The 25887-nt window shown below is 37.2% G+C and overlaps 2 protein-coding genes across 3 annotated transcripts in view; both read right to left on the bottom strand.

The window, feature by feature from the left end:
• Positions 1-20019, bottom strand: part of LOC141493489 (prostaglandin-E(2) 9-reductase-like) — a 31065-nt gene extending 11046 nt beyond the window's left edge. Inside the window, exons 1-8 of the mRNA XM_074194919.1 lie at positions 19869-20019; positions 13410-13577; positions 11334-11450; positions 7880-7957; positions 5425-5547; positions 4540-4649; positions 3991-4156; positions 274-356 (exon numbers count right to left, since the gene is read on the bottom strand). Coding sequence (XP_074051020.1) covers positions 274-356; positions 3991-4156; positions 4540-4649; positions 5425-5547; positions 7880-7957; positions 11334-11450; positions 13410-13577; positions 19869-19955 — 932 coding nt within the window. The 5' untranslated portion in view covers positions 19956-20019. The remainder of the gene's footprint in view (positions 1-273; positions 357-3990; positions 4157-4539; positions 4650-5424; positions 5548-7879; positions 7958-11333; positions 11451-13409; positions 13578-19868) is intronic.
• Positions 20020-20843: 824 nt separating this feature from the next.
• The window catches only part of AKR1E2 (aldo-keto reductase family 1 member E2), a 34934-nt gene continuing 29890 nt past the window's right edge, over positions 20844-25887 (bottom strand). The window contains exon 9 of one of the 2 annotated variants that reach the window (XM_074194922.1): positions 20844-25077. In XM_074194922.1, coding sequence (XP_074051023.1) covers positions 25035-25077 — 43 coding nt within the window. In that variant the 3' untranslated portion in view covers positions 20844-25034. The remainder of the gene's footprint in view (positions 25078-25887) is intronic. The other variant, XM_074194920.1, reaches the window with a different exon arrangement.

The following is a 25887-nucleotide window of genomic DNA, read 5'->3' on the forward strand; positions in this document are numbered from 1 at the left end:
CCTTATTCCAATTTTACCCTTGAGCCTCAATTATTGAAGTGGCTTTTTTTAGACCTGATTCAGAATAAGTACATAGAAGGGGTTCAGAGTGCTACTTCAGATAAAATGAAGAGATTTGATAACTGTTGTAAAACATTTTACTATAAAGTTTTACAACAGTAAACTTATAACTTCTCCATGAAGGATTTGAAAAAGGACTCCTTCCTTTAAAGTATGTCCCTTCAGTCATAGATTTCTAAGATAGAACGTAAGATGCTAAAAACAAAAACTCACTCTTTAAGTGTCAGGTAGCGAAGGTTTTTGTTAAGGCCATCAATGACTTTCATGTCTTCTGGCGTTAGCTGGAAATCAAACACCTGCCAAGGAAGTGAAGATATTATAATAAAAAGGGCCTACTTAGAGATGACTTGTCTGATTGAATCAGTCACACTTTCCACTGAGACTCTTGTAACCCTATCTGATGTTGGAGGTGTTTAGGCTTGCTGAGAATTAGCTACTCCCACTTAAGTAGCCCTCATTTTCTTGTGGGTGGAGTCATCCTTCCTAACCCCTCTTTTTAACATTTGTAGACTTACTTTTTATTTTGAAGTCTCCATTTAGCTGTTCGAACCCCTTGGAGATTCAGGATATTGGTCCAAGAGATTCATGTTGAAAAAAATTTAATTCTACTTTAAGTAGCAAATAATTGCCCAAAATTTGTTGCCCAGTATTTTCTCCCCAGAGAACAAACATATATTTGAAGTAGTATAGGTTTGTTTCTGAAAAAATTCAAAACCATCAGACACACAATGACTTCTGCATCTGAGTGATGGTTATAGCAAATTGACCATCTTGGACAGTGCAGTATGTTCTTGAATTTTCTCAACCTGTCAATAAATTCTTTACAAGCAGCCATGGTCATAACAGAATTCATTTTCATTTTCTCCAAAATGACACTGATTCCAAATTTCCCAATTTCTATATAAGACACCAACAAGTCTTCAAGATTCATAATCTTGGTGTTATCCTCAACTGCTCCCTTGTCCTCACCCCACAAATACAATTAGTTGCAAAACCTTGCTGTTTCTGCCCCAACAGCTCTTATTTTTCATCCCTTCTTTCTGTTCAGACAGCTACCATCATCACTTCTCACCTTCATTATTGGTTACTCTCCAAGTTACTCTCCAGTTTAGTCCATTCTCCTCAGGGCTGACAAAATAATTTTCCTTAAACACAGATTTCACTGTATCATTCCCTTATTCAATAGAATCCTTATTGTCTTGAGGATAAAATATAAACTCCTTCACAATCTGACTTCAATCTATCATTCTTTTTTCATCTCCTGTAGCCTTCCCTTTGCACTGGTCATCCCCTTTGCCTGGAATGTATTCTCTTGTGGGAACACAGGCTATTCTAACAGCCATGACACAAATCATTTCCCAAGTAAACCACCACCTGGACAGTCTCAGGAGCTGGCCCTGAAAGATAAGCTGCACTGGAGTCGTTGGGAGCTGGACATTCTACCCCACAGACCAAGGGCACTAGATACAGCTGTGTTTTACCACCTCCCCCCCTAATGTACCCCCCCTTATCCTTTAATGCAAAATGCTGCACATACCCTGCTTGTGTAACCCCCCAATTACCTCATTATTCTTTGTTCTACCCCGGAAGACCTAACAGTATATATGTAATAGCTAAGCAGTAATAAAATTGAGCTGGAGGCATAAGGCAGTGGTGGCTTGACTCCTTATTCTCAGCTCCCCTCCAGGAGGGAGGTCATCACTGTGGGCCCCAAAGTGAAGTAAGCCACAACAAATGGTGCTGGAATCTGGATCCCCCCCCCCATTCTGAAGGATGCTTCAGAATTGCACTCATCCTTGCTGGCTAAGGTAAGGAAAAACCTCAAGATATTTTACAGGCAGCTTTAGATGCAGAAAAAGCCAGGGCAGAGAGCCCGTGCCACCTCACTGAGGTCTGCGATGAGGGCACTCAAAGTGATGAGAAATCCACTCAGCCCCCTCCTCCTATACCCTCCCTGGATCCTCCAGCCAAACCCCCCCCCCAAAGCATCCTTATCTATACCCTGAGGTGCCTTGGGAAGACAGCTGGATCCAGCCTCCCCTGAAACATCAAGATGCTCCCCCTGCCCCCTCAGCAACAGCTAATGACTTCACAGATGCCTGTCAGATGAGAGATTTTTGCAGGGTCTATTGATAACCATTACCCACCCATCCCCCTTTCTCAAGGGGATTTCAGCACTCCCTGTCAGCACGCTCCCCTTCTCATTTCCCTCCCCTCACCCCATTCCACAGGCTTATGTAGCCTTTATAGACACATACAGAAAGCACCTGGGCAATGTAATCTACAGTAATGGATCCGTTTTATTCACTCACAGGAGCCCCCACACCCAGTCTTTGCAATGGCAGAATTGCAAGCCCTAGCCTTGGTCCTTGCCCGTTTTCCTTCCTCCCCCATTCTAACACAAGGGAGAGGGTTTGCTTGTATTTTTCCACAGACACCCCCACCCCCCCCGTAGATTCCCAACTATCTGATCTGATCTGTGACTCCCCCCCCCCCCACTCTGGCTTCCAGATCTGGCTAGCTCTGTCCCTCCACCTGCACAGTAGCCATGACCAAAGGAATGCAAAGAATGTCTCGCAGAGGACTGAGGGGGAAGAGAAGATCCCCCCAACTTCCCCGGCTCCAGGACGAGCTCTTTACCTTGGCAAAAAGAGCCATGGACTTTTAACCCCAGAGAACACTTGTCTCTTCACCAACTCCTTGTTACTATGCTGTTCCTGCCGAACACCCCCAATGCATGGATCACCCCTCAGTGTGCACTTATCTACTTCCCCCAATTCTTTTACCCATGGCTCATGATGCATCTCTCTTCCTTGCTTACTGGCCCCAGAATTTCAGAACCTTGTACCCTGAACCTAAGATTACCAAACGACCCCAAACCCCACATACCCCTCCCTGCCCTTTTCTCCCTGACACTGGACACTCCCCCTGCTTCTGGTCTCCACAGATCCCCTGGACCCTGTGTAAAAGCCCCTATGCATTTCATGTAGGTTCCCTACTCAGTGTTTATTATGACTATCCAGGTCCCCCAGGCCCTAAATGAAAAACAAGGGGGGAGATATGGGTACACGGGCTATTCTAACAGCCATGACACAAATCATTTCCCAAGTAAACCACCACCTGGACAGTCTCAGGAGCTAGCAAGCCTCCCTGAGAGATAAGGTGCACTGGAGTCCTTGGAAGCTGGACATTCTGCCCCACAGACCAAGGGCGCTAGACATAGTTGTGTTTTACCACCTCCCCCCAATGTACTCCCTTATCCTGTAATGCAAGATGCAGCACCTACCCCACTTATTTATCTCCCAATTACCTCATTATTCTTTGTTCTACCCTGGAAGACCTAACAGTATATATGTAATAGCTAAGCAGTAATAAAATTGAGCTGGAGGCATAAGGAAGTGGTGGCTTGACTCCTTATTCTCAGCTCCCCTCTGGGAGGGAGGTTGTCACTGTGGGCCCCAAGGTGAAGCAAGCTATAACATTCTCTCTTCACCTCTATCTTAAGGAATCCCCTTTTTTTTTACTTTGATATAACTCAACTGTCAACTTCTATATGAAATCCTTCCTGTTTCCTTTTCCTATTAATGCTCTCCCTTCCAAACTATTATTAAACTTATGCATTTATTCTCTTTGTATTATATATGCATGATATAAAGAGTTAACTACAAAATGTGTGCTATATAAACACCACACACAAACTATCTCCTCAGAAAATTGAAATGAACAAGTGGTTTCTGGGAGATCTCTTAAGAACAGTAGAGAGTATGGATGAATTTACACTTCTATTAACCAGATTGAATGACTGAAGTTCACTAGACTCTTCAGGAGTTACCTTAAAGACCAGCTTTCAGCCTTCTACATTTTCATCATTTTTCTCCAACACTTACGCTTTTGCAGCTGTTTAAACCAACTCTGCCCATGCCTCTTTACCTGAAAGTTGTCTTTGATCCGATTTTCAGTGAAGCTCTTTGCCAAGACTACCACCCCTCGCTGAATCTGGTATCGGAGAGCAACTTGGGCTGAGGTCCGATTGTGCTTTTTGGCAATGGCTCCCAGGACAGGGTCATCGAGGAGAACAGGAGAATTTTCATCTACCCTGTAAGGGAAAGCAAATATTTTTTTAATCCATTGCAAGAAAACAGACAGAGTTCAATGTCATGTAGATAGTAATTGACCTTTCTATTAGTCTTTTTATATTTTTCTAAGCATTTCCAAAGACATCTCATTTGAACCATGAAGTGGACAAATTTTTTATCTTCTCTTTACATATAATGAAATAGGGCTTAGAAAGGTTGAATTATTTCTTCAAGATCATGCAACTAGTAAAATGCCAGAGCTAGGAGTTAAATTTACTTAATTATAACTCTATGATCAATGCTATTTCCACTACTCAATGTTGCATAATTTTCAAGCATACAAAAATTTGGTTAGTCAGCTTTATTAGTGATTAAGGAATCCATTCCAAACCCTCTTTCTTACCACCGAGGCTCTCTGTGGGATCCCAAAGCACTGTATGCTACCAATATGATATCATTTGACTTGCAGAACTCCAACAATTTGCTCTGGTTCAGGTAAGGATGGCATTCTACCTGCAGTATAATAAATACTGAAGTTTTAGCTTATAAAAATATGATGGATGCAGTTAAACATTTTAATAATTAAGAGACTTGAAAATAAAAACCCTTTCTCACATAGAATAGTTAGAACTGAAAGGAAGAAAAAAATAGTTTTATATTAAGGAAAAGACTTAAATCAATTGATAAAGGATGTAAGGTTCTGATATTGCCACTGATGAATAGTTTGATGCCTGAAAGAAGTAGGAAAAGAACTTTAGTTTAATAAACACTGTTTAGATGAGTTTTCAGTTATTAATTATTTGAGCAATTTAGAGAATTTGACTTTAGAAAATCAATTGTGTAATAAAAATAGACTCAAATGGCATTATGGAGAAAACTTTACCAATCTGTGAAAATTTTTATGGTTTAAAGGATCAAAAAAAAGTTTTATTTATTAAATAATGAGGAGTAAGTATTGAGGAGTAAGAATGTTTCAAGAACAAAAATTGAGATGTAGGGCCATGGTGAGGATAAGAATAGGAGGGAGTTATGGTTCTTCCTTTTTTTTTTCTTTAGGTTTTTCAAGACAAATGGGGTTAAGTGGCTTGCCCAAGGCCACACAGCTAGGTAATTATAATTAAGTGTCTGAGGCTGGATTTGAACCCAGGTACTCCTGACTCCAAGGCTATCCACTGGCCACCTAGCTGCACCACACTGCCCCTCCTTCCCCCCCCCCACCTTCTTCCACTTTTTTGTAAAGAAGGGGAAGGATAGGAAAGAAACTGTACTAGAAAAGGAATTATTTTACCTGATTGCAGACAGGTTTGTATTTAAGACCAGTTTTATTCAGGATCATTTCCAGTTCCCTGCGATTGAAGTTGGACACTCCTATGGACTTCACAAGGCCTGCATCCTTACATTTTTCCATGGCCTGAGTAGAGAGAGAATGTTGAACCTCTATAGAACCAAGTAGAATCCTTCCCCCACTTATAGACTAGAGTCTTGGTCTCCTTTAGATACAATTTAACCTCTGAGTGTCTGTGTCTTTGTGTGTGTGTGTGTGTGTGTGTGTGTGTGTGTGTGTGTGTGTGTGTGTGTGTGTAGGAAGCCAGAAACTAGAGAAGCAGTTATTAAATGATATACAGGCAGCAAGTGACCAAACGATGATTTAAGTTCAGATTTCTGACTTTTTTCAGAGGACAGCTCTTCACTAAGCGGATTTCTAATTTTTTTTAATTAAAGATTTTATTTATTTTGAGTTTTACAAATTTTCTCCCAATCTTACTTCCCTCCCCCATCCCCCCACAGAAAGAAATTTTTCAGTCTTAACTTTGTTTCCATGTTGTACCTTGATCCAAATTGAGTGTGATGAGAGAGAAATCATATCCTTAAGGAAGAAACAATCAGACAATAAGATATCTGGGTTTTTTTTCTAAATTAAAGGGAATAATCCTTGAACTTTGTTCAAACTCCATGGCTCTTTATCTGCAGACAGCCCAAAACTGTCCCTGATTGTTGCACTGATGGAATGAACAAGTCCATCAAGGTTGATCATTGGTCCCATGTTTTTCTGGTTCTGCTCATCTCATTCAACATCAAGTTCATGCGAATCTCTCCAGGCTTCCCTGAATTCCCATCCCTCATGGTTTCTAACAGAACAATAGTGTTCCATGACATACATATACCACAATTTGCTAAGCCATTCCCCAATTGAACTTGATTTCCAATACTTTGCCACCATCAAAACAGAGCTGTTATGAATATTTTTGTACAAGTGATGTTTTTACACTTTTTCATCATCTCTTGAGGGTATAGACCCAGTAGTGGTGTTGCTGGATCAAAGGGTATACATGTTTTTGTTGCCCTTTGGGTGTGGCTCCAAATGTCTCTCCAGAAAGGTTGGATGAGTTCACAGCTCCACCAACTTTGTAATAGTGTTCCAGATTTCCCACAACCCTTCCAATAATGATCATTATCCTTTCTGGTCATATTGGCCAGTCTGAGAGATATGAGGTGGTACCTCAGAGAAGCTTTAATTTGCATTTTATAGATTTCTAATTTTTAAAAGAAAGATATTAACTGGACTTTTATGTGACACTGAATCCTATACACCTGTTCAGTTAAAGTATGAAAAATCTTAAGGTTAGGGGACTACTTCAGAAATTGAAATTCAAAATCATATCTTGCTATCTCTTATACTTTATGTTTCTTCTTTATGGATATTATTTCTCTCTCATCACATTCAGTTTGGATCAACGTATACCATGGAAACAATGTAAAGACTGGTAAATTGCCTTCTGTGGGGGGAGAGAAGTAAGATTGGGGGAAAATTGTAAAATTCAAAACAAACAAAATCTTAACAAAAAATTCAAAATCGTAGGACCCAAAGCCAAGATATTCAGAAACATCAAATTAAATTTTCATTCTTTGAAATGGGTGACAAAATTTACATTGCCAAGAAACAAAAACAAAATTCACAGCATCTATCTACTTTCTCTTGTCTTGTCTTTTGTTTGTACTTTTTGTTATTTTCTAGCAAACCCATAACTCTCTCCCCTGTCATTCCCATTCAATTTGTCATATATATATATATATATATATATATATATATATATATATATATATATATATTTCCTTATATCTGAATCTGACAAAATGTCCAAATTTCCTGAAATTTGGAAAAAAATTCTGGAGTGTAACTATTTTTTTTTTTTTAGGATTTTGCAAGGCAAATGGGGTTAAGTGGCTTGCCCAAGACCACACAGCTAGGTAATTATTAAGTCCAGATTTGAACCCAGGTACTCCTGACTCCAGGGCTGGTGCTTTATCCACTGCGCCACCTAACCACCCCTGGAGTGTAACTCTTTAGGATCTCATTGTCACCAACAGAGACTGCTTCAACAGTATATTGAAGTACATAATGACTTACCTATCAATCCTCATTTAATCCCACTTATATAATTTTTGTTTTAATAGAGAATAATAGAGTAAACCATTGGGGCAAGAGACTTCACTGTCCTTTAGTCCAGTTGCCCACATGTTTGAAATAGTAGTTTAGAAGATTTACCCAACATCCCCAAATCAGTGCCAGAGCTAAAATTAGAAGTTTAGGGGTTCTGGTCCTGTGCTTATTCATTTAAGAAGTTTTTTTGTGCCTTTTTGTTTGATAAAATTCATTTTCAACTACTTGAGGGTCTCCTCTCCAATCATAATCACTTTTTTATTCAGTACTGTTTTGTTCTCTGATCCCACGAGTTACCTACCTCCCAAGTATCACGCAAATCCACAGACTCGATGATAATTTTCTTATTTTCATCCATTGGGATCTTATCTTTGCCAGGCTGAAATTAGAAAAAGGAAACTTGTCTTTTTGAGTGATTCTATTCAAACATTTATTAAATTCCTACTGTGTATGTAGTTTGTCATTGTGCTAGATGAAGACTTGGAAAAAACTTAGAGATCTTATCAAAATCTATCTTTTTATTATATATTTAAAACTATAAAACTAGTGTCACAAAACATTTCTCAAACATCAAATTAAACCCCATAAAGAAACATGCTTCCTGAAACAATTAAGCATAACTGCCTAATCACATAGTTCTGACTGATAGTACATGCCACTTTTTAAACTGGTAGTCTACTGATATTTTCAAAAAAGAAAACTTTAATAGTTTAGCATTTTTTAATACTGTTGGGGTCATGTATATCCATTCACTCACTGACTCATAAAATATTTATTAAGCACCAGTGATGTATAAGACCCTGAACTAGGCTGAGGCTGTGCCAAAAGTTAACAGTTTACTACTGTTTGGTTTTAATAATTCCTGTTTTGGGAACCCAGCCCAGAATCAAACTGCTAAAACTTTAATTCATTTTTATTTATTTGCTGGTTAAACTGTCTTCCATAGTTGTAGCTTGAAGATATTCTCCCTCTCCGAACACATTCATTTCTCTTCCCTTTGTGACTCCCCTCTTGTCCCTCCTTGGTCCAGTCAAGTCCCCTGTTCATTTTATCCTTTTTTTTTTGATACTTCCTATTCCCAGCATAGATAATTCCTTCATCCCACAACTCTCTGTCTAAAGGATATCTTTTTATATCCTCTGTTTCTCTTTCCTCCTCACTAACTAATAGACAAGAAGGACTTCCCTTTTTAGTATGTAAGCACCGGTTCATAACCCCAGACATTTAAAGCCACTTAAATTTGTTTACATTTTTCAATTTTTTTTGTCCCTAGCATTTTTTTGGAGGCAATTGGGGATAAGTGACTTGCCCAGGGTCACAAAGCTAGTAAGTGTTTGAAATCAGATTTGAACTCAGGTCCTCCTTAATTTAGAGTTGGTATTCTATCCACTGTGCCACCTACCTGCCCCTGTCCCTTTCATTTCAAGAACTATTAAAGAAGATGACCTCCAGAAGCAAAGGAAGGCAGCCTAGTTCCCACATACTCTAGCTAAAGTGAACTCCATGTCACATTGAATAATGAAAAGAAATTAATGAGGAACTATACTAAGTGAAATCTTCTACTCCAGAACTTCACAAAAAGCAGCCCAGAGACAAGAAAATCATACCCTTTTCCTCCCCCTCCTCCTGACAGCAAAGCATTCCAGAGGGATATGGCCTCTGTAGTGTGCAAGGCTCTGGGTCCAGGTTCAGCAAGAATGGAGGGCTCACCTGAGAAAACCCAGGATGTAGACCTTAGAAAGCCTGGGGAGGAACAGTAGCACTGATGTGCTAAGTCAGAACAGTCAAGGCCTAGGGGATCTGAACACTGTTCTGAGATGTCATAGATGGCCCTGAAAACCTTCAAAGTCCTATTTAAAAAACTGAATCTGGAGATATGTAAATCAAATACTCTAATTATAATAATAAAATTATTGAAAATCCAGCAAAAAATAAAATTTTCAGATTAAATATTTAATATTTATAGATTAAATATTCAACATACAGATGCAAATATATCTAAAGTCCTAATATGCAACAAACAAGACTCCAGTTACTGGATAGGTACTCAGTATTTAACAAAAACTGCTGGGAAAATTGAATAGTAGTATGGAAGAAATTAGATTTAGAACCATACCTCATATCTTATGCAAAAATAAGCTCCAAATGTAAATGTGGCCTAGATGTAACATCATAAATAAATTAGACTATCTTGCTGTTTCTAACATCAGCAGGTTTGTTATTCCTAAGGCAATCTGGGGGGCTCACCAGATCTTGCTGGTCTAAGCAGAAACAATGGATAGACAGCTGTTCTACTATAGGTCAGAATTCTCGACCTCAAGCAAATCACCAGCCTTAGCCTCCCCAGAATAAATATGGGGGGGGGTGGCAACAGAAATATTATGTGACATTTTGATGGACCATAAATGTAGAAATCCTCAAATCCCTGGTGGTCTTATTATTCCATCATTGTAACTTTTTCCTGTCCTTCCATAAGAGATACAGATTTTTTCTTTTTTTAAATTTATTTTTATTAAAAATATTATTTGAGTTTCACAATTTTCCCCCCAATCTTACTCCCTCCCCCATGGAAAGCAATCTGTCAGTCTTTACTTTGTTTCCATGTGGTACATTGATCCAAATTGAGTATGATGAGAGAGAAATCATATCCTTAAGGAAGAGACAAGAAGTCTAAGAGATAACAAGATCAGACAATAAGATCAGATTTTTTTTCTAAAAGGAATTCTTTTTCATAATTGTCAAAAACTAATTGTAGTGTAGTGGATAAAACACCAGCCTTGGAGTCAGGAGTACCTGGGTTCAAATCTGGTCTCAGACACTTAATAATTACCTAGCTGTGTGGCCTTGGGCAAGCCACTTAACCCCATTTGCCTTGCCAAAAAAAAAAAAAACCTAAACAAAAACTAATTGTAAACCTTTGTTCTCTTCCCTTTATCCCTTCCTCTTGAACATTTTTTAAAATTCTGTTTGTTTTGGTTTTAGTTTGGGGTTTTTTTTGCAAGGCAATGGGGTTAAGTGACTTGCCTAAGATCACACAGCTAGTAATTATTAAATGTGTAAGGCCAGATTTGACTTCAGGTCCTCCTGACTACAGGGCTAGTGCGCTCTCAATTCACTACACCAGTAAGCTTCCTTGAATTTTTTTTTTATTCTGATAATAAATCCTACCACTTGCATTCCAAATAACTCCTTTTTTTCTATTTGACTGATATCTCAGTCTTTTTCTGTGAAATGTTTTTCTTTTCCATCCTAAATTTCTATACAGTGCTGTTGATTGGCAACGTATTCTAAGCAACCTAAAGGTTATAAAAACCAAATCTATGATAAATCAAAAGTATATGAATTTGCTATCAGCAAGAGCTTCCTTAGCACTCTAATAAATCTTTAAGTTTTTCCCTCCTTTCTTTGACCCAAAGTTATTAGGCATGCTGACAGGCATGCCTCTTGAAGAAGTCAAGAGAATTCCTTACCACAGGGATTAAACCTTTACCACCATGGTCAGCTTCATCTCTTAAGGTTAAATTAAGATATCTGTTTGCTTGTGGACAACTAGTTTAAATATTAGGATACTGTCACTCAATCCTATCAACAATGGCTTTTTTCCCAGTCACAATATTAATCTGCAATTCTCTAGATAAAGCCTGAATAAGAACAAAACATTCCTTCTCTTCTTATAGAAGTAGAGCTCAAAAATGTTAAGGCAGAAAAGAGAGAAATGTGGTAAAATTGTAGATAGAGGGGATACTAGTACTTACTTTAAAAGAGACAGGCCAATGGATAATATAGAGGTCAAGGTAATCAAGCTGGAGGCTCTTCAGGGTCTCTTCCAGGGCTGGCCTGACCAATTCCGGCCGGTGGTATGTACTCCAAAGCTAAAAGGATTGATTGAAGGAATATTCAATGTAACATTGTGTATTCTTTATCAAAGCAATTACAAGAAGGACAGGTAAATTGTGTCAATATCAGGACAGCAGACTGAGTTCTCAGAATGGTCAATTTATAGAAAAATTGTGAAGCAGCTGAAGTTTGTCCTTTTCACTTAATCTCTCTGTACCTTAAAGTTTGTAAAATGAGGAAAAATAAATAAATTCAATCTATCTCCACGAGTTCTTATGAGGTTCAAAAGAGATGTCATATGCTTTGTAAATTGCAAAATTTATCCACTGAGGTATCTTCCCATTCATGTTAATGCTAGAATTTCAAATATTAATGAAATTGTGTTTTGGAAAGCTTTTGAGATTTTCTTCCACAGATGAAAGGAAACAAATAGTTTACAGAATAAATGTCAAAAGAGATGATAGGGCTGGTAGACATTGAAATTCAATACTTTCACTTTTAACATATCTTTGAATAAGTGGCTAATTTTACCTTAGTTTCCTAAGTCTGAACACAACGATGATTTTAGTAGTACACAACAGTCAATACACTAGACTTGCAACTTTCTATGCCTGTAGTTTGGGAGGAAGTTTTAGGAAGTGGTAAGCAATATTGTTATTACCATGATTCCTCATTATTTACTTTTATTTCTATTTCATTTTAGAACCTTTAATACAATTTAATTTGAACAAGGGGTTTTGATTGTTCTAATTCAAACACTTGCCCCCAATAAATTAATATAATGACTAACATCTTCTGCAGTTTTAAGGATGAAGTGCTAGAAACCAGATACCAATTGAGGACCAAAGGAAAAGAATAAGAATGAACTAAAAAAAAATGATTAAGTGTATTTTAATCCTTTTCTTGTTTAAATCCAGTTAAATATGGATGACAAGATAAGACTATGAGAAAACCTTTAAATTAAACATATAAGACTTTTTACTTATAAAGTGATAAATTAATAATTTTTCAGATGTTGCTGAATTTCTATGAAATTTGAATGCACAAATTCAGAAGCTCATGTAACCTTCCATAACAAGAAGGTGCAGTCTACTTTGTTTTTATTTTGTCTTTAAGTCATTGTTCTTTATTTGTCCCTATGATAAGGTACTTTTAAAGAATGACCAATAATCAACTACATATTTACAATTTGTATCCTTTGCATTAAATCTGGAATTTAACTTCCAGACATTTTATTTCTAATTTAGAAAAAAATACAAATTTATCAAACACTAAATTCCACAGTAAGAATATTATTTTTCCACAAATTAACTACATTTTTGATCCAATAGTAAAAAAAATCCACTAATTGATCATGTCATACATTCTTCTCATAGTTGAGTCAAAAAACTTTACATCATGGCTGAAAGTAGGAATATTTTATATTTTAGTTTAAATCTAAACTGTTAACACAATTATAAAATTGTCAGTTCAGAACTGCAAGTCCACTGAATACTAAAAAAAAATTATATTTGGTATGTCATAATGAGAGGAATAATCTCACAACCACTCATTCAGAAAATATGGTCATTGTACCCTCTTAATAATTTTTCCTGGTGGTGCTCATTTCTCTCATAATCCATGAGGTGACTTATTAATTGTTTATTTGGGAAAATAAAATGTCTAATTATATCTCCTTATAGGATTGTAAGCTGCTGAAGAGCAAACTTGTTTTTTAAGGAATATCCTTGTGCAATTATGTATTTTGCTTATTAACTGAGTGGCTGTTCTATGTTTGAAGAAATTAAATTACTGGGAGTTAAATTCTATTGTTTCTCATCAACACAAACTAGTCTTCCTCTTTTCCCTTCTGCAGCAAAATTCATTTTTGTTTTTAGATTGTCTTGGTTGGTGGAATTCCTTTTTGTTTAGGATATTGTTTATGGTTCACATTTTTTTTAATCATTGAAAAAAAACCTCACAAAACTCAATCACTAAGTTCCTCCCAAGAATACCTTTCCAGTGTAGAATATGTCTTCTCTGGTCACTGTCCCATCTGCAATCTTTGCTCGGATTGCCTGTCCGACTTCTTTTTCATTTTCATACAGGAAAGCCCCATCAATATGGCGGTAGCCCACTTCAATAGCCACCTTTGTGGCCTTCTCAGCTTCACCTTTGGGCACCTAGAGATTCAAAGGAAGAAAAGGTCAGTCTGGATAAAGTTATTTTAGGCCAAAGGACCACCTTCCCTAAACATGGCTCTTTAAATATTGCCTCTTCTTTTTTCTACTCTATCTCTCCAGCCCCCATTTTTCTCCCTTGCTTATCTTTTTCTTAGTCAAGTACAACTCAAGTTCTTCCATGCACAACTACCTTTTCTAATTTGCTTTCTTCAGATACTGATATTTTTCCAATTGGTCATTCTAAGAAGTTTAGGGCTACTGGACAACAGGGAGAATTAAACATTAATAACTAGATATCGGTCCAGGTCAACTGAATTCTTTAGCTTAGGCTTAGATCTTTAGACTCCAGATTTAGGATTTGTTCTACATTCAGCACCTTTCCCCCTCCAGCAGTCCATAGTTTAGTAAAATATTATATTCCAGTCTATTGAAAGATAGCAGAGAACTAGCCAGAAAAAAGAGCAATAATAATTCACACTGAAAAGACAATAAGGCTTTGCAGGAGGTTAAAGGAGCAGAAAAGCCATCAACAATGAAAAGCTTGTGGGAAAACTTTGGGAGAATAATGGGGGGGGGAATGAAAAAAAAGATAAACTTAAGAGTATTACCACCAATCATGGGGGAAAAAAAGAAAATTAACTTCTGCTATCTGTGACTATATATTTAAACAAGTTCTAGAATCACCTAAAGAGGCAAGACAAAAAAAGTTTAGAATAGCTGTTGGGGAGTCTATACCTATAAAATCAGTTATTTTACTATAAGGATAAGAGGGCAAAACATGGAATTTAAAAATATTGCTAATGAGGCTTTCCAGCAACCACTTTGGGTAAAATTTTGAAAGATCAAATAATCAGAAAAGAATTAGAAACATCCAACTAAAATAGGCTAAATAATGATGTTGCAGTATAACTGCCTACCTACTCAGCTCAATGTAACTTATTGTTGAATTATTTATAATGTTTTGTATTTTTTGATATGTATTGTTGTATTGCATGGTATTATATGTATACTGCTTATATATATATATATATATACATATGTATGTATTTTTTAAAATATTGCTATAATTCACCTAATTTGAAACAGCTTGTTAAATAGGACTTTGAATTGTGATCTGTATAATATATGTAGACTATGTGTATGTATGGCTTTGAGAGTTGTACTTCGAGGAAAACTAAGTACTACAAAATTGATGCTTTCAAATTGTGGTGCTGGAGAAGACTTTAGAGAGTCTCTTGAACTTCAAGAAGATCAAATCAGTCAATATTTTAAAAAATTAATTCAGGTTATTCACTTGAAGGTCAAATACTGAAGCTGAAGTTTAAATACTTTGACTAAAAATAATGAGAAGATGAGACACAATTAGAAATACCAGATCCTGGAAAAACTTGCAAGCAAAAGGAAAAAGAAACAGCAAAGACTGAGATGGATAGTGTTAAAGAAACTATGGAATTTTTACAGTCTTTGAGAAATAGTGGAGGTTAGAAGGGTCAGGTGCACTACAATCCATGGGGTGATAGTCAGACATGACTGAACAACAAATATTATATGAAAAATTGGGTGAATGTCATATAGTATTATATAGCACTAATAAGCACCAATGAAGATACTATTTCTATATTTTTTGTTAGACAATTGAAAGAAAAAAAACAAAATCCAACAATATATTGTTTATAAGCAATGTAATGGAAACCTAAGACTCACAAAGAGTAAGGAATTGATACAAAAATGTATTGACTCAACTGAACATGAAATAGCACAACCAAAAGCCAAAAGAACATTGTGAGTTGATCAACCTTGATGAATGCAACTCCTCTCAGCAGTTCAGAGACCTAGGACAGTCCTGGTATACCTGTTATGGACAATGCTATCCACAGTCATAGGAAGAAAAACAAAACAAAACAAAGAAAAACCTACAGAATCTGAATGAATACTATGCTCCCTTTTTAAAAACTTCTCTTATGATTTTCTTTCTTTTCCCTTAGTACTAATCCCATACAGAAAATGAATAATCTGTAAACATGTTAAAAACAAAAGTATATATATATACAATGTTCACCAAACTGTCAATGCTGATGGGGGTGGGGGTGGGGGGTGGGAAGGGATAATGGAAGGGAATTATGTACCTTATAAATATGCATATGCATGTGGATGAATATTGAAAAACTTTCATAACATATAATTGGAAAAATAAAATATCAATTGTGAAAAAAAAAAGAAACAATGGGAGCCAACGAGATCACCAAGTGAAAAAGAATAAAGGGAAAAGAGGACCCAGGACAGAGCTCTGAGGGACATCCATAATTAGTGGATATCATGAGCTAGATGAAGATGAGTAGAAGAGCTTAAGGAAGGGTCAGATAGGTAAGCGGAAAACCAGGAGGCAGTAGTATCATGGAAACCTAAAGAGCAGAAGATATCACCAAGAAAAGAGTGACTGATGGAAAACTATAGAAATGTCAAGAATGAGGATTGAAAAACAATTAGATTTGGCAATTAAGAAACTACTGGTAATTTAGGAGAGAAGTGTTTCGATTCAATGAACAGAAATTTGTCAAATTGTAGAAGGCTAAAAAAGAGATTGAGAAGAAAGGAACAGAGATATCTAGATGTACGTAAAGATGTATGTGGGGATAAGAGATAGGAGACAATAGTCAGTGAGAAAGGAAAGATCAAGTGAGGCTTTTTAAAAATAAAATAGATATTTAAAGACACAGCCAGTAGATAGGGAGAGATTGAAGAGAAGTGAGAGAAAAATGGAATGAAATGACTTGGGCATCCAGAGGAATAAGCTTTGGTAAGGAGAAAGATAGCCTCTTTAAATGAGGTGGGGTAAAGGAATGGCAGTTCTCTCAGAGGTAATTGACCTCAATTTTCTCAGTTAAGGACAGGGTGAGAAAAAGCCATAGGAGATTTGAGAAGGGATGAAAAGGTCTGGAAATCCACTAAAAGGATTATCTTACTGTAAGGCAGCTAGATGTCACAATGGATGGACCACCAGCCCTGAAGTCAGGAGTTCATATGTGACCTCAGATATTTACTAGCTGTGTGACTCTGGGCAAGTCATTTAACCCCAATTGCCTCTTCCAAATAAAATAAAAACATATTCTATGAAAACATCTTCCAAGTTGTAACTTATTTTATTAAAATATTGTTTATATTCTATGTAGAATATAATTGTTATTTACAAAATAAAAAATGTAATATGAAGTTTTAGAAATAATAAAAATTTGAAGCTTTGGTAGATTATAGAATATATTTTGTTTTCATAATTGTAGGCAGAATAAAATTTTGTAACTTAAAATTATAAATATAAAAGGTAAATTATAATTTGGAGGTTTGGAGGCAAAATTATTATTATTGCATACATTTAATGAATAAATCCAAAAGAATATTATGGCAAGATTATTAAATAACCACGGTAAAAACATAATGCATTTTTTTGATTTTGTTAAAGGACAGAGAACCTGTGGCTTGGTGGTATGGGAAGGCCTAATGCAGATAACCAACCCTTATACTTTTTAATAGAAAATAATTCATTATGTTCTGTGAACAAAAAATATTCATCGGCTGTTAAATCAATTTTCTGGTGTCTCTAGGTCCGAGAATGACAAACTCAATGCTTGTCACCAGGTTAATAGAAAAAGTGAGAAGAACTATCCCATGATTACTGGATTTCCCCACGTATAAGACACACCCTTTTCCAAAAAATTTGGGGTCTAAAAACTGGGAGCTAAAACAGTGGTTGTAGTTTTTTTACTTGCATTTCCTGCTTTTTTTGGCACTTGTCTTTGTGCCCATTGTTTTCCCAGTTTTTACCACTCTATTAGGTTACATTTTACCACATTCTGTCCAGAAATGGCTCAAAAGATTTTCATACAGAGTTGAATTCAAATGAAAAGTTTGTAAAAGTGAGAAAACAATAGGAGACTGACTACGGAAAGAAGAAACCCTATTGAAAACAACAAAGAAGATGGCCATGAGAGGCAAGTCAGCAAAATGGTCTGATTTAGAAAGAGAACTGAAGATATGGATTGAAGAGCAAAGGGCAATAGGAATTCCTGTGTCCACAAATATGGTTCAGCAATGAGGCAAGAAGAATTGCTGATGAAAAAAAAGATACTGATTTCAAAGGACACAACTGGTGTTTCAGGTGGATGCACCAAGTCTAGTGCAAGTCTGCCCAAAAGATGCCTGAAAGCTATGAGTAGAAGGTCCTTGAATTTCATGATGAATAAAACTTGAGTTCGATAACTTTATGTAATACATTTTTTTCCAAATTTTAGGCCCCCAAATTAAGGTGCATCTTATACGTGGAAGTGTCCTATACATCGGGAAATACAGTAGTTCTTTCCCATATTTTCTGATGTGAATACTTTTTTGGATTTCCTGTTCTAAGGACCTATGAAGGAAGGTGCTATTATTAATTCCATTTTATTATTGAGGAAAACAGCTTAAATGATTTGGCTAAGGTCACATATTTAGTGTTTGGGGGATGATTTTAACTCAAACTTTCCTGATTCGAGGTTCAAACCATTGAACCTTACAGCTTACCCCAGAAGAAAGGGTGAAAGAATTACAACCCAAGAGCAATTTTGTCCAGAAAGCCTTCCCTTATCCCTTCTTTCCCTCTGTCTACTTGGTTATTAATCACTACATAAAACTTCTGGTAATTCTTTGCATTATAACTCTCTAATTCAATTATTATATAGCATATTATTTATAGTTTTCTGTGTTATTTCTCATTTAGGTTGTGAGCTTCTTGAAATGAGGGGGGAGCTAACAAACCATTTTATGCTCTCATACTTGAAGATCTCCAAATACCACTCTGTTTTCTTTTTAGTGTAACGCTGCTTAAAAATATCCAGTCCAGGGGCAGCTAGGTGGCTTAGTGAATAAAGCACCGGCCCTGGAGTCAGGAGTACCTGGGTTCAAATCCGGTCTCAGACACTTAATAATTATAGCCGTGTGGCCTTGGGCAAGCCACTTAACCCCGTTTGCCCTACGAAAACCTAAAAAAAAAATATCCAGTCCAGATTTGCACATAAAGTACACAAGGTTGTGTGAAAACAGAACCAATCATAAAACTTTGTATCCATAACTTCACCCAACAACGCCCTTTCCTATCCTCCCACTTCAGAAATGTCCCTGTTTCAGTTCAGGACTTCAGAAAAGAGACAGACAGTGAATCCTGGGGATGGAATGGTTTCAGAACTGACTGTTTTCCAACAAACTCCAAACTACTTCAATACCTTTGCCACCCTAAATGAAGAAAGAAATAAACTGCTTGCTTTCTGGAGACCAATATAGAGAAGAAGCATGGAGAGGGATGGGACTGGAGGAAACCTATTTTTCTTGGCTGGCTCCTGGCTGTACTCAAATGTTCACAACTGGTTGTTCTTAAGAGGGTCCTTGTCTGTGACTTAGAAATACTTCAAAAAACGGTGCATGTTTATGATAACTTTAGGATTGGCATAATTATGAAAAGGCTTGTAGCTCATGCTCTCAAAGTAAAAGGAGCCCCTTGGGCAAAGTCCCTCTTTCTCCAGTATGGTTCCCATTTTGTCCTCAATCCGAAAACAAGGGACTCCTGAACAATTTTAAGGACCAAATCAACCACACGTGAAAAATATTTTAAAATAATATAAATTAAATTGTACATCATAATTATATTTCATATAATTTATAAATGATTAAAATGTTAAATCTGACAATATTCTTTAATAGAATTTTTAAAAAATTACTATGCAGAAGTAAAGGGCGGGGCAGGAGCAAGACTACGGGTTCCTCATCTGTTTTTCTCTTAGCCCTCGGGCTCCTGGACCGAACCTCCCCACACCTCTCCCTTCATCCACTTAAAACGTCAGCTCTCGTGATCTTGAAGATGGGAAAGGCAGAGACAGCAGACACCATGGGGCACAAATGATCGTCTCCTCTCCTGGACTTTTCAAACTCAGCTTAGTGAAAATCCTTCCTCCCTCCCATCTGAGGGCTGATCTCCCTGGAGTTTTCTTCTCTTAGCCCGGGAAGAAGTCCAACGCCAGGGTCTCTGTGGCCTGCTGCTGTTGTTCAATTCCAGATGTGATACGTTTACCGCAGTGTCCAGGTTTATACAGAAAACCACTATCCTGCATTTGAATTATAATCGCACATTTCTATCCCAAAGTGTCTCTGGAGTCCTACTAGGTTGAAAGGGAGAAGGGATTTGGGATTACATTTCATCTACCCTCCCCGGGATCCACCTGTGCTCACCCACAACCCCCCCCCCCCCCCCAACCTCTCTGTACTTACACTTGAAGGGGCATAAGTACCAAATCCCAGCACCGGGATGGTATTCCCATCATTCATTGTCACTCTATGAAATCTGGAAAGAGCCATTTCTTTTCACCCGACAGGTCTGGTCAATTCCGTGCAAAAACAGAAAGCCTTTTTTTTTTTTTTTTTTTTTTTTTGGTATTTATACTCCCTTGCCCAAAGAAGCTCAGTGGGAGTGGCGTGGGTTTCAAGTTGCTTGGTGGGGGGAGGGCAGTGGAGAGGAGGGAACTACAAGTCATGAATCACCACATTCCAACTTCCCCAGAAATGGAGTTGCTTTAAAAGGGCAAAGAAAGTAAACAAAGTGTCCACAGATTTAAATGTGATTGCGCTATCCTCTCTTTCTGTAGTTTTTCCTAAAGAAAGGTCAGGCTAGGGAATGGTGGAAGAGAGGAGGAGAGAGAGGAAGGAGGAGGGGGTAGAAAAGGGGAAGAAGGAGGCGGGGAGGGTAGAAGAGAGAGAGAGATAGGAAGGGGGAAGGAAGAGATGAGTTTATTTGGGCAATCCCTTTCCCCCAGAAGGCAAGACACATCAAGTTTTGAAAGGGAGCAAAGATCCCAAAGGAAAGTGAAATTGCCCAGGAAAGAAAGAGTTCTGGCTCCTGCACTGATAGCTTGATCTATCTTGCTTGCCAGAATCTCCTTGTGGTTAGATATGGGGTTAAAGAAATTCATTTTTTTTTATTATTATTGTTTGTGCTTTTAAATAGGTTTTTCCTAGTATTCTAGTAATACTTATAGTAATTTAATCACCGAAGATTTTTTTTTACTCTTAACCATTGATGCTTTTGACTTTTGAACTGAATTCACTTCAGCATTTTATTTTATTTTACCTCTATTTTTCCAACTATATGTAAGGGTAGTTTTCAACAATCATTTTTTTTTTTACATTTTTCAACCTCCCTCTCTTCCCTCCCCCTCCCCCACAGAAAGCAATGTAATGTAGGCTTTATTTAACTATGCTAAACATAGATCTATATCATTCGTGTTGTGAAAGAAGCATCACAGCCAATCACAGAAGAGACAAAAAAAGTGGGAAAAAAAGACAAAATTCACAAAATAACTTTTTAAAAATTGAAGATAGTAAACTCTAGTCTGGATTTAAATTCCACAACTCCTTCTATGGATATGGGTGACATTCTCCATCATAAGTCTTTTAGTATTGTGTTTGATTACTGTACTGCAGAAATTAACACATCAACTATGATTAGTTGATTATCACCCCATGTTGCTATTAATGTGTATAATGTACTGGTTCTCACTTCACTAAACATCAGTTCATGCAAGTCTTTCCAGTCTATTCTGATTTCTTATAGAACAATAGTGATCTATACATTCATGTTTATTTAGCCATTCCCCAATTGATGGGCATCCCCCCAATTTCCAATTCTTTGCCACTGTGAAAAGAGCTACTATAAATATTCTTGTATGTGTGGAATTTTTTTACCTTTATTTATTCATGATCTCTTTGTGATACAGACCTAGTAGTGGTATTGCTGGTTCAAAAGGTAGAAAGGGGGGGGGGTGACTAGGTGGCACAATGGATAGAGCACCAGCCCTGGAGTCAGGAGTTCAAATCCAGCCTCAGACACTTAATAATTACCTAGCTGTGTGGCCTTGGGCAAGCCACTTAACCCCATTGCCTTGCCTTAAAAAAAAGGTAGAAAGGTTGGATCAGTTCACAACTCCACCAACAATGGACTAGTTTCCCTACATCCCCCTCCAATAATGAGCAGCTGATAGGTGTGAGGTAGTACCTCAGAGTTGCTATAATTTGTATTTCTCTAATCAATAATGATTTAGAGTTTTTTTCATGACTATAGATAGCTTTAATTTCTTCATTTTAGAATTGTCTTTTCACATCCTTTGATCAGTTATCAATTGGGGAACACATCAGCATTTCTTAATTTTTTGGAAGATTTTCTTTATTTCTTTTTATAACATTTGATGTATATTTTTAAATACTTTTACTAGTTTTACAATGCAATTTTTAAAAGTTTCTAATTTGTTTTCTTTTACATTGATTTTTTTTCTAATGAGCATTTTCCTATATCAGGTTGACCTATAGGATTCATATAAATAAAAGTCTAATGTTCAATTGCTACTAAAATGCCACAAATAATATTTTTCTGAGATTATGCATTAGAATATGCATATTCTAATAAGACTAGTTTGTGTGCTATGTTGTTGAGTGGTTTCAGTCCTGTCTAACTTACTATGACCCCATATAGAGTTATCCAGAGAGTTGAGACAAAGGTGAAGTGAAATGGCTCTATCCATTTTAATTATCCACCTTAATTATATAGTTAGTCAGTTGTGGGAGGCATATGCATGTAATTTTTGATGTTATTAAATGCATTGCTATTTGATTGCTATAAGTATTTACTATATATTTCACTAACTATATAAGTGCATATTACACTGCATGTCTAAAGTGTAAAAAGTAACCAATTTTGGCCCAGGGTACTTTGGGTCATTCTCTCTCATTGTGGGGTCCCTCATCTCCAGGGACATATGAACTAGTCTTGGAGGGGCCTCATTTGTAAAGAAGGGAGAGCCGAGGGTGGCTAGGTGGCGAAGTGGATAAAGCACCAGCCTGGAGTCAGGAGTACCTGGGTTCAAATCTGATCTCAGATACTTAACAATTACCTAGCTGTGTTAGTTCTTTATATTCTCCATTCTGAATACTTGGGGGGGAAATCATTTCTGCTTTATATATGGCTCATGTCACAAAAAAAGGGATTGAAGAGGTACTCGGTATGTGTTGTAAATAAGAATAGACCTATTAATTTCCCCCTCAACCCCAACAACAAAATGTTTTAAACACAAAAGAATCATGGGTTCACACTGACAGAAATCTAAAAAGATGAAACAAATCCATAACTCTTAGAATTTTTTCTTAAGAGGTTGATACTTAGAATTTTAAACTATCTAGAAACTTGGTAGGTGGTGCATTGATAGCTTGCTGGCTCTGGAATCAGGAGGACCTGAGTTCCAAACTGTACTCAGATACTTATTAGTTGTGTAACCCTGGGCAAGTCCCTTAACCTTGATCACCTCCTCATCTGCAAAATGAGCTAGAGAAGGAAATGACAAATCACTTCAGTATTTTTGCCAAAAAACCCTAAAAGGGGTCATAAAGAATTAGACATTATTAATCAATCAAAGAACAACAAAAAGTACTTGCTAAACTGTCATTTCACCTCTATCTCTCACGGTCCTACTCCTGGCAAGCCAGGATATGGCCTGGGGCTCTGCCATCAGCTCTTTTTTTTTGTTTTTTTGTTTTTTTGTTTTTAGGTTTTTGCAAGACAAATGGGGTTAAGTGGCTTGCCCAAGGCCACACAGCTAGGTAATTATTAAGTGTCTGAGACTGGATTTGAACCCAGGGACTCCTGACTCCAAGGCTGGTGCTTTATCCACTACTCCACCTAGCCGCCCCTCTGCCATCAACTCTTACTGAGAATTTAAGGGTAACGGCATGGATACTTCTTGTTCAGTCAACAATTCTACATTGGGCCTTTTTTATTAAACTTACCAAAAGATCATACACTTCTTTCTTAAACCTGTGTCAGGATCTAACTTGATGCTGAGGTTGTCTGGGAAAGACCATGGGCAAGTCACATAATCTGATTGCCTCAATTTCCCCATTTGTCAAATGGGGATAATAGTATCTACCTTACAGAATTGTTGTAAGGATCAAATGACATAATAATTGTAAAGTACAATGAATGTGCTATATAAATGTTAGCTATTAAATAATTATTATTATCATCTGGATCTGTCAATAACCCCTTCCTAAATCCTGCAATTACCTAGGTACAAATTTTGTATTTACCTCCTCCAACCCCAACAACAACTCAGGAGGGAGGAAAGATATGCCATTTTAGGGGCAGCTAGGTGGTGCAGTGGATAGAGTACCAGCCCTGGAGTCAGGAGTCCCTGAGTTCAAATCCGGCCCCAGACAATAATTACCTAGCTGTGTGGCCTTGGGCAAGCCACTTAACCCCATTTGCCTTGCAAAAAAACCCAACAAACCATTTTAGAAATGTTGTGGGACTAAAAGGACAGCTTTGTTTCTTTCTTCTGACCAGTCCATGTCTACAAAAACTCCAAACCAGGACTAAATGACAAGAACCTAAATTTGGTCTAATAATCAGCTTTACTTAAATGGCTGAAGAATGCCCCTTTGGTTGTGTAAGCTCAATCCTGCCCAGATGGATAATAATAATAATAATAATAATAATAATAATAATAATAATAATAATAACGTTTTGGGCCTTCATTTTTGAAGAAGATCATGACATCAGGGAGATGATGACAAGACAAGTACACGAATTGGACTTGAGTGAAGGGGTACTATACTAACTCACTTCCTCCTCCAGAGCCATCTGAGTCCAGTAGCCAGATATGAATCAGAATGACTGGAGGTGGCCCTGGATGTGAGGCAATCAGGGTTAAATGACTTGCCCAAGGTCACACAGTTAAAGCGTCATGTGTCTGAGGTCAGATTTGGACTTCCATCTTTCTGAATTTAAGGTCAATCCTCTATCTATTGCACCACCTAGCTGCCTACCTAGATGGACAGGTGCATAACTAGGTACTATTTCCTGAAGAGGTGAGATTATAAATATCTTTCCCTTTCAGTTTGGTTTACTCTTTTTATTTGATTTCTATCCAGTCTAGGGACTCTGAATGGAAAAACACTTCTAGAAGAGCTTTGTCTTGGCTGACAAATTATTAAGCAAACACTATTTGTAATACATACATTTGAGTTCAATAAGCATGGCACCAAACCACTGCAATAAAACTGCACCCTCATTATTTTATTAAACATTATTTTATGCATTTCTCCACAGTGAATTAACTGAATAAGGTCAATTTAGGTACCATAGCACACAGGTTAACCTTAGCAATATAGGTCGGTATTCTAAAATCCCTCAATATCCTGTCTTCAGTCATTCAGATAGTCTAACCATTCTTCAACTCTTTATATTTCCCAACCAAAGTTGTTCCTCTATACATTTTTTTAATCAAAAAATGCTTTCTGGGGTGGGGATAGTAGAGGAAGTTATCTAGAGGTTAAGATTGATGTCCTTGTACTCGGCTGGGAAGGACACAAGAAGGCCAGTTGAGATCATCCTCAGTATTCGATGTTGAAAGGATAGTCTTTGTGATTTTCAGCACTACAAAAAGAGAGAAAAAAAGATCCTGGTATAAATTTAACAAATAAACATTTGAACTGAATTGTTTCTTTCAGAGTTAAACTCTTAGTGGTTGGCACAGGAGTTAATGATGCAGGTGTGGCAGGAAGTGGAGATCAGAAGGATGGGACTAAAATGATTTCACTGATCTAGGGAATCCCCAGGTAAGGTAACCCCCTCTACCCAATACCTGCCCTGTAATTTAGAGAGTTATAAAGTTGCTTAGAGCAGGGCCCTCTGCCTGTTTTAAAAAACAGTTTACAAATGCAAAAAAGATTATTAATTCAGGTCAAGCTAAAATAGATGGGAGGTTTCTTTTGTTCCTCAGGACCCTAGTTTACCTCCCCTCCCCACCCTGACCCTGACCCTGGCCCCCATCCCCACCTCAGTTCCCAGAGGTTAAGTGACTTGCCCCAGTTTGTGCAACTGATATTTATCTGAGCCGGGATTTGAACTCAGGTCCTCCTGGTTTTCATGTCATCACTCTATCCACTACCCAGCACTGCCTGTTAAAGCAGTTTAATCGATCCTAATCACTATATTAAAAAAAGTCTATTAAGACCTTAATTCCATGTGACAGTTTGCAAAGCTTGGTTTGGAGATGGTTACTTGAACAAAGCAACTTTGGCATACCATTTTAGATTATTTACAGACACTCCCAACCTAAGAAAAGTATAGTTATTTTTGCTGTTGTCATTAATTGATTCTGCAAGACCACAAAATTGATGCTATAACATTGTCAATCATCTGAACAATACTACAGTGAAGCATGGTTATAATTTATTACTGATT

The sequence above is a fragment of the Macrotis lagotis genome, chromosome 7 (assembly GCF_037893015.1).
Source record: "Macrotis lagotis isolate mMagLag1 chromosome 7, bilby.v1.9.chrom.fasta, whole genome shotgun sequence".
Lineage (NCBI taxonomy): Eukaryota > Metazoa > Chordata > Mammalia > Peramelemorphia > Peramelidae > Macrotis > Macrotis lagotis.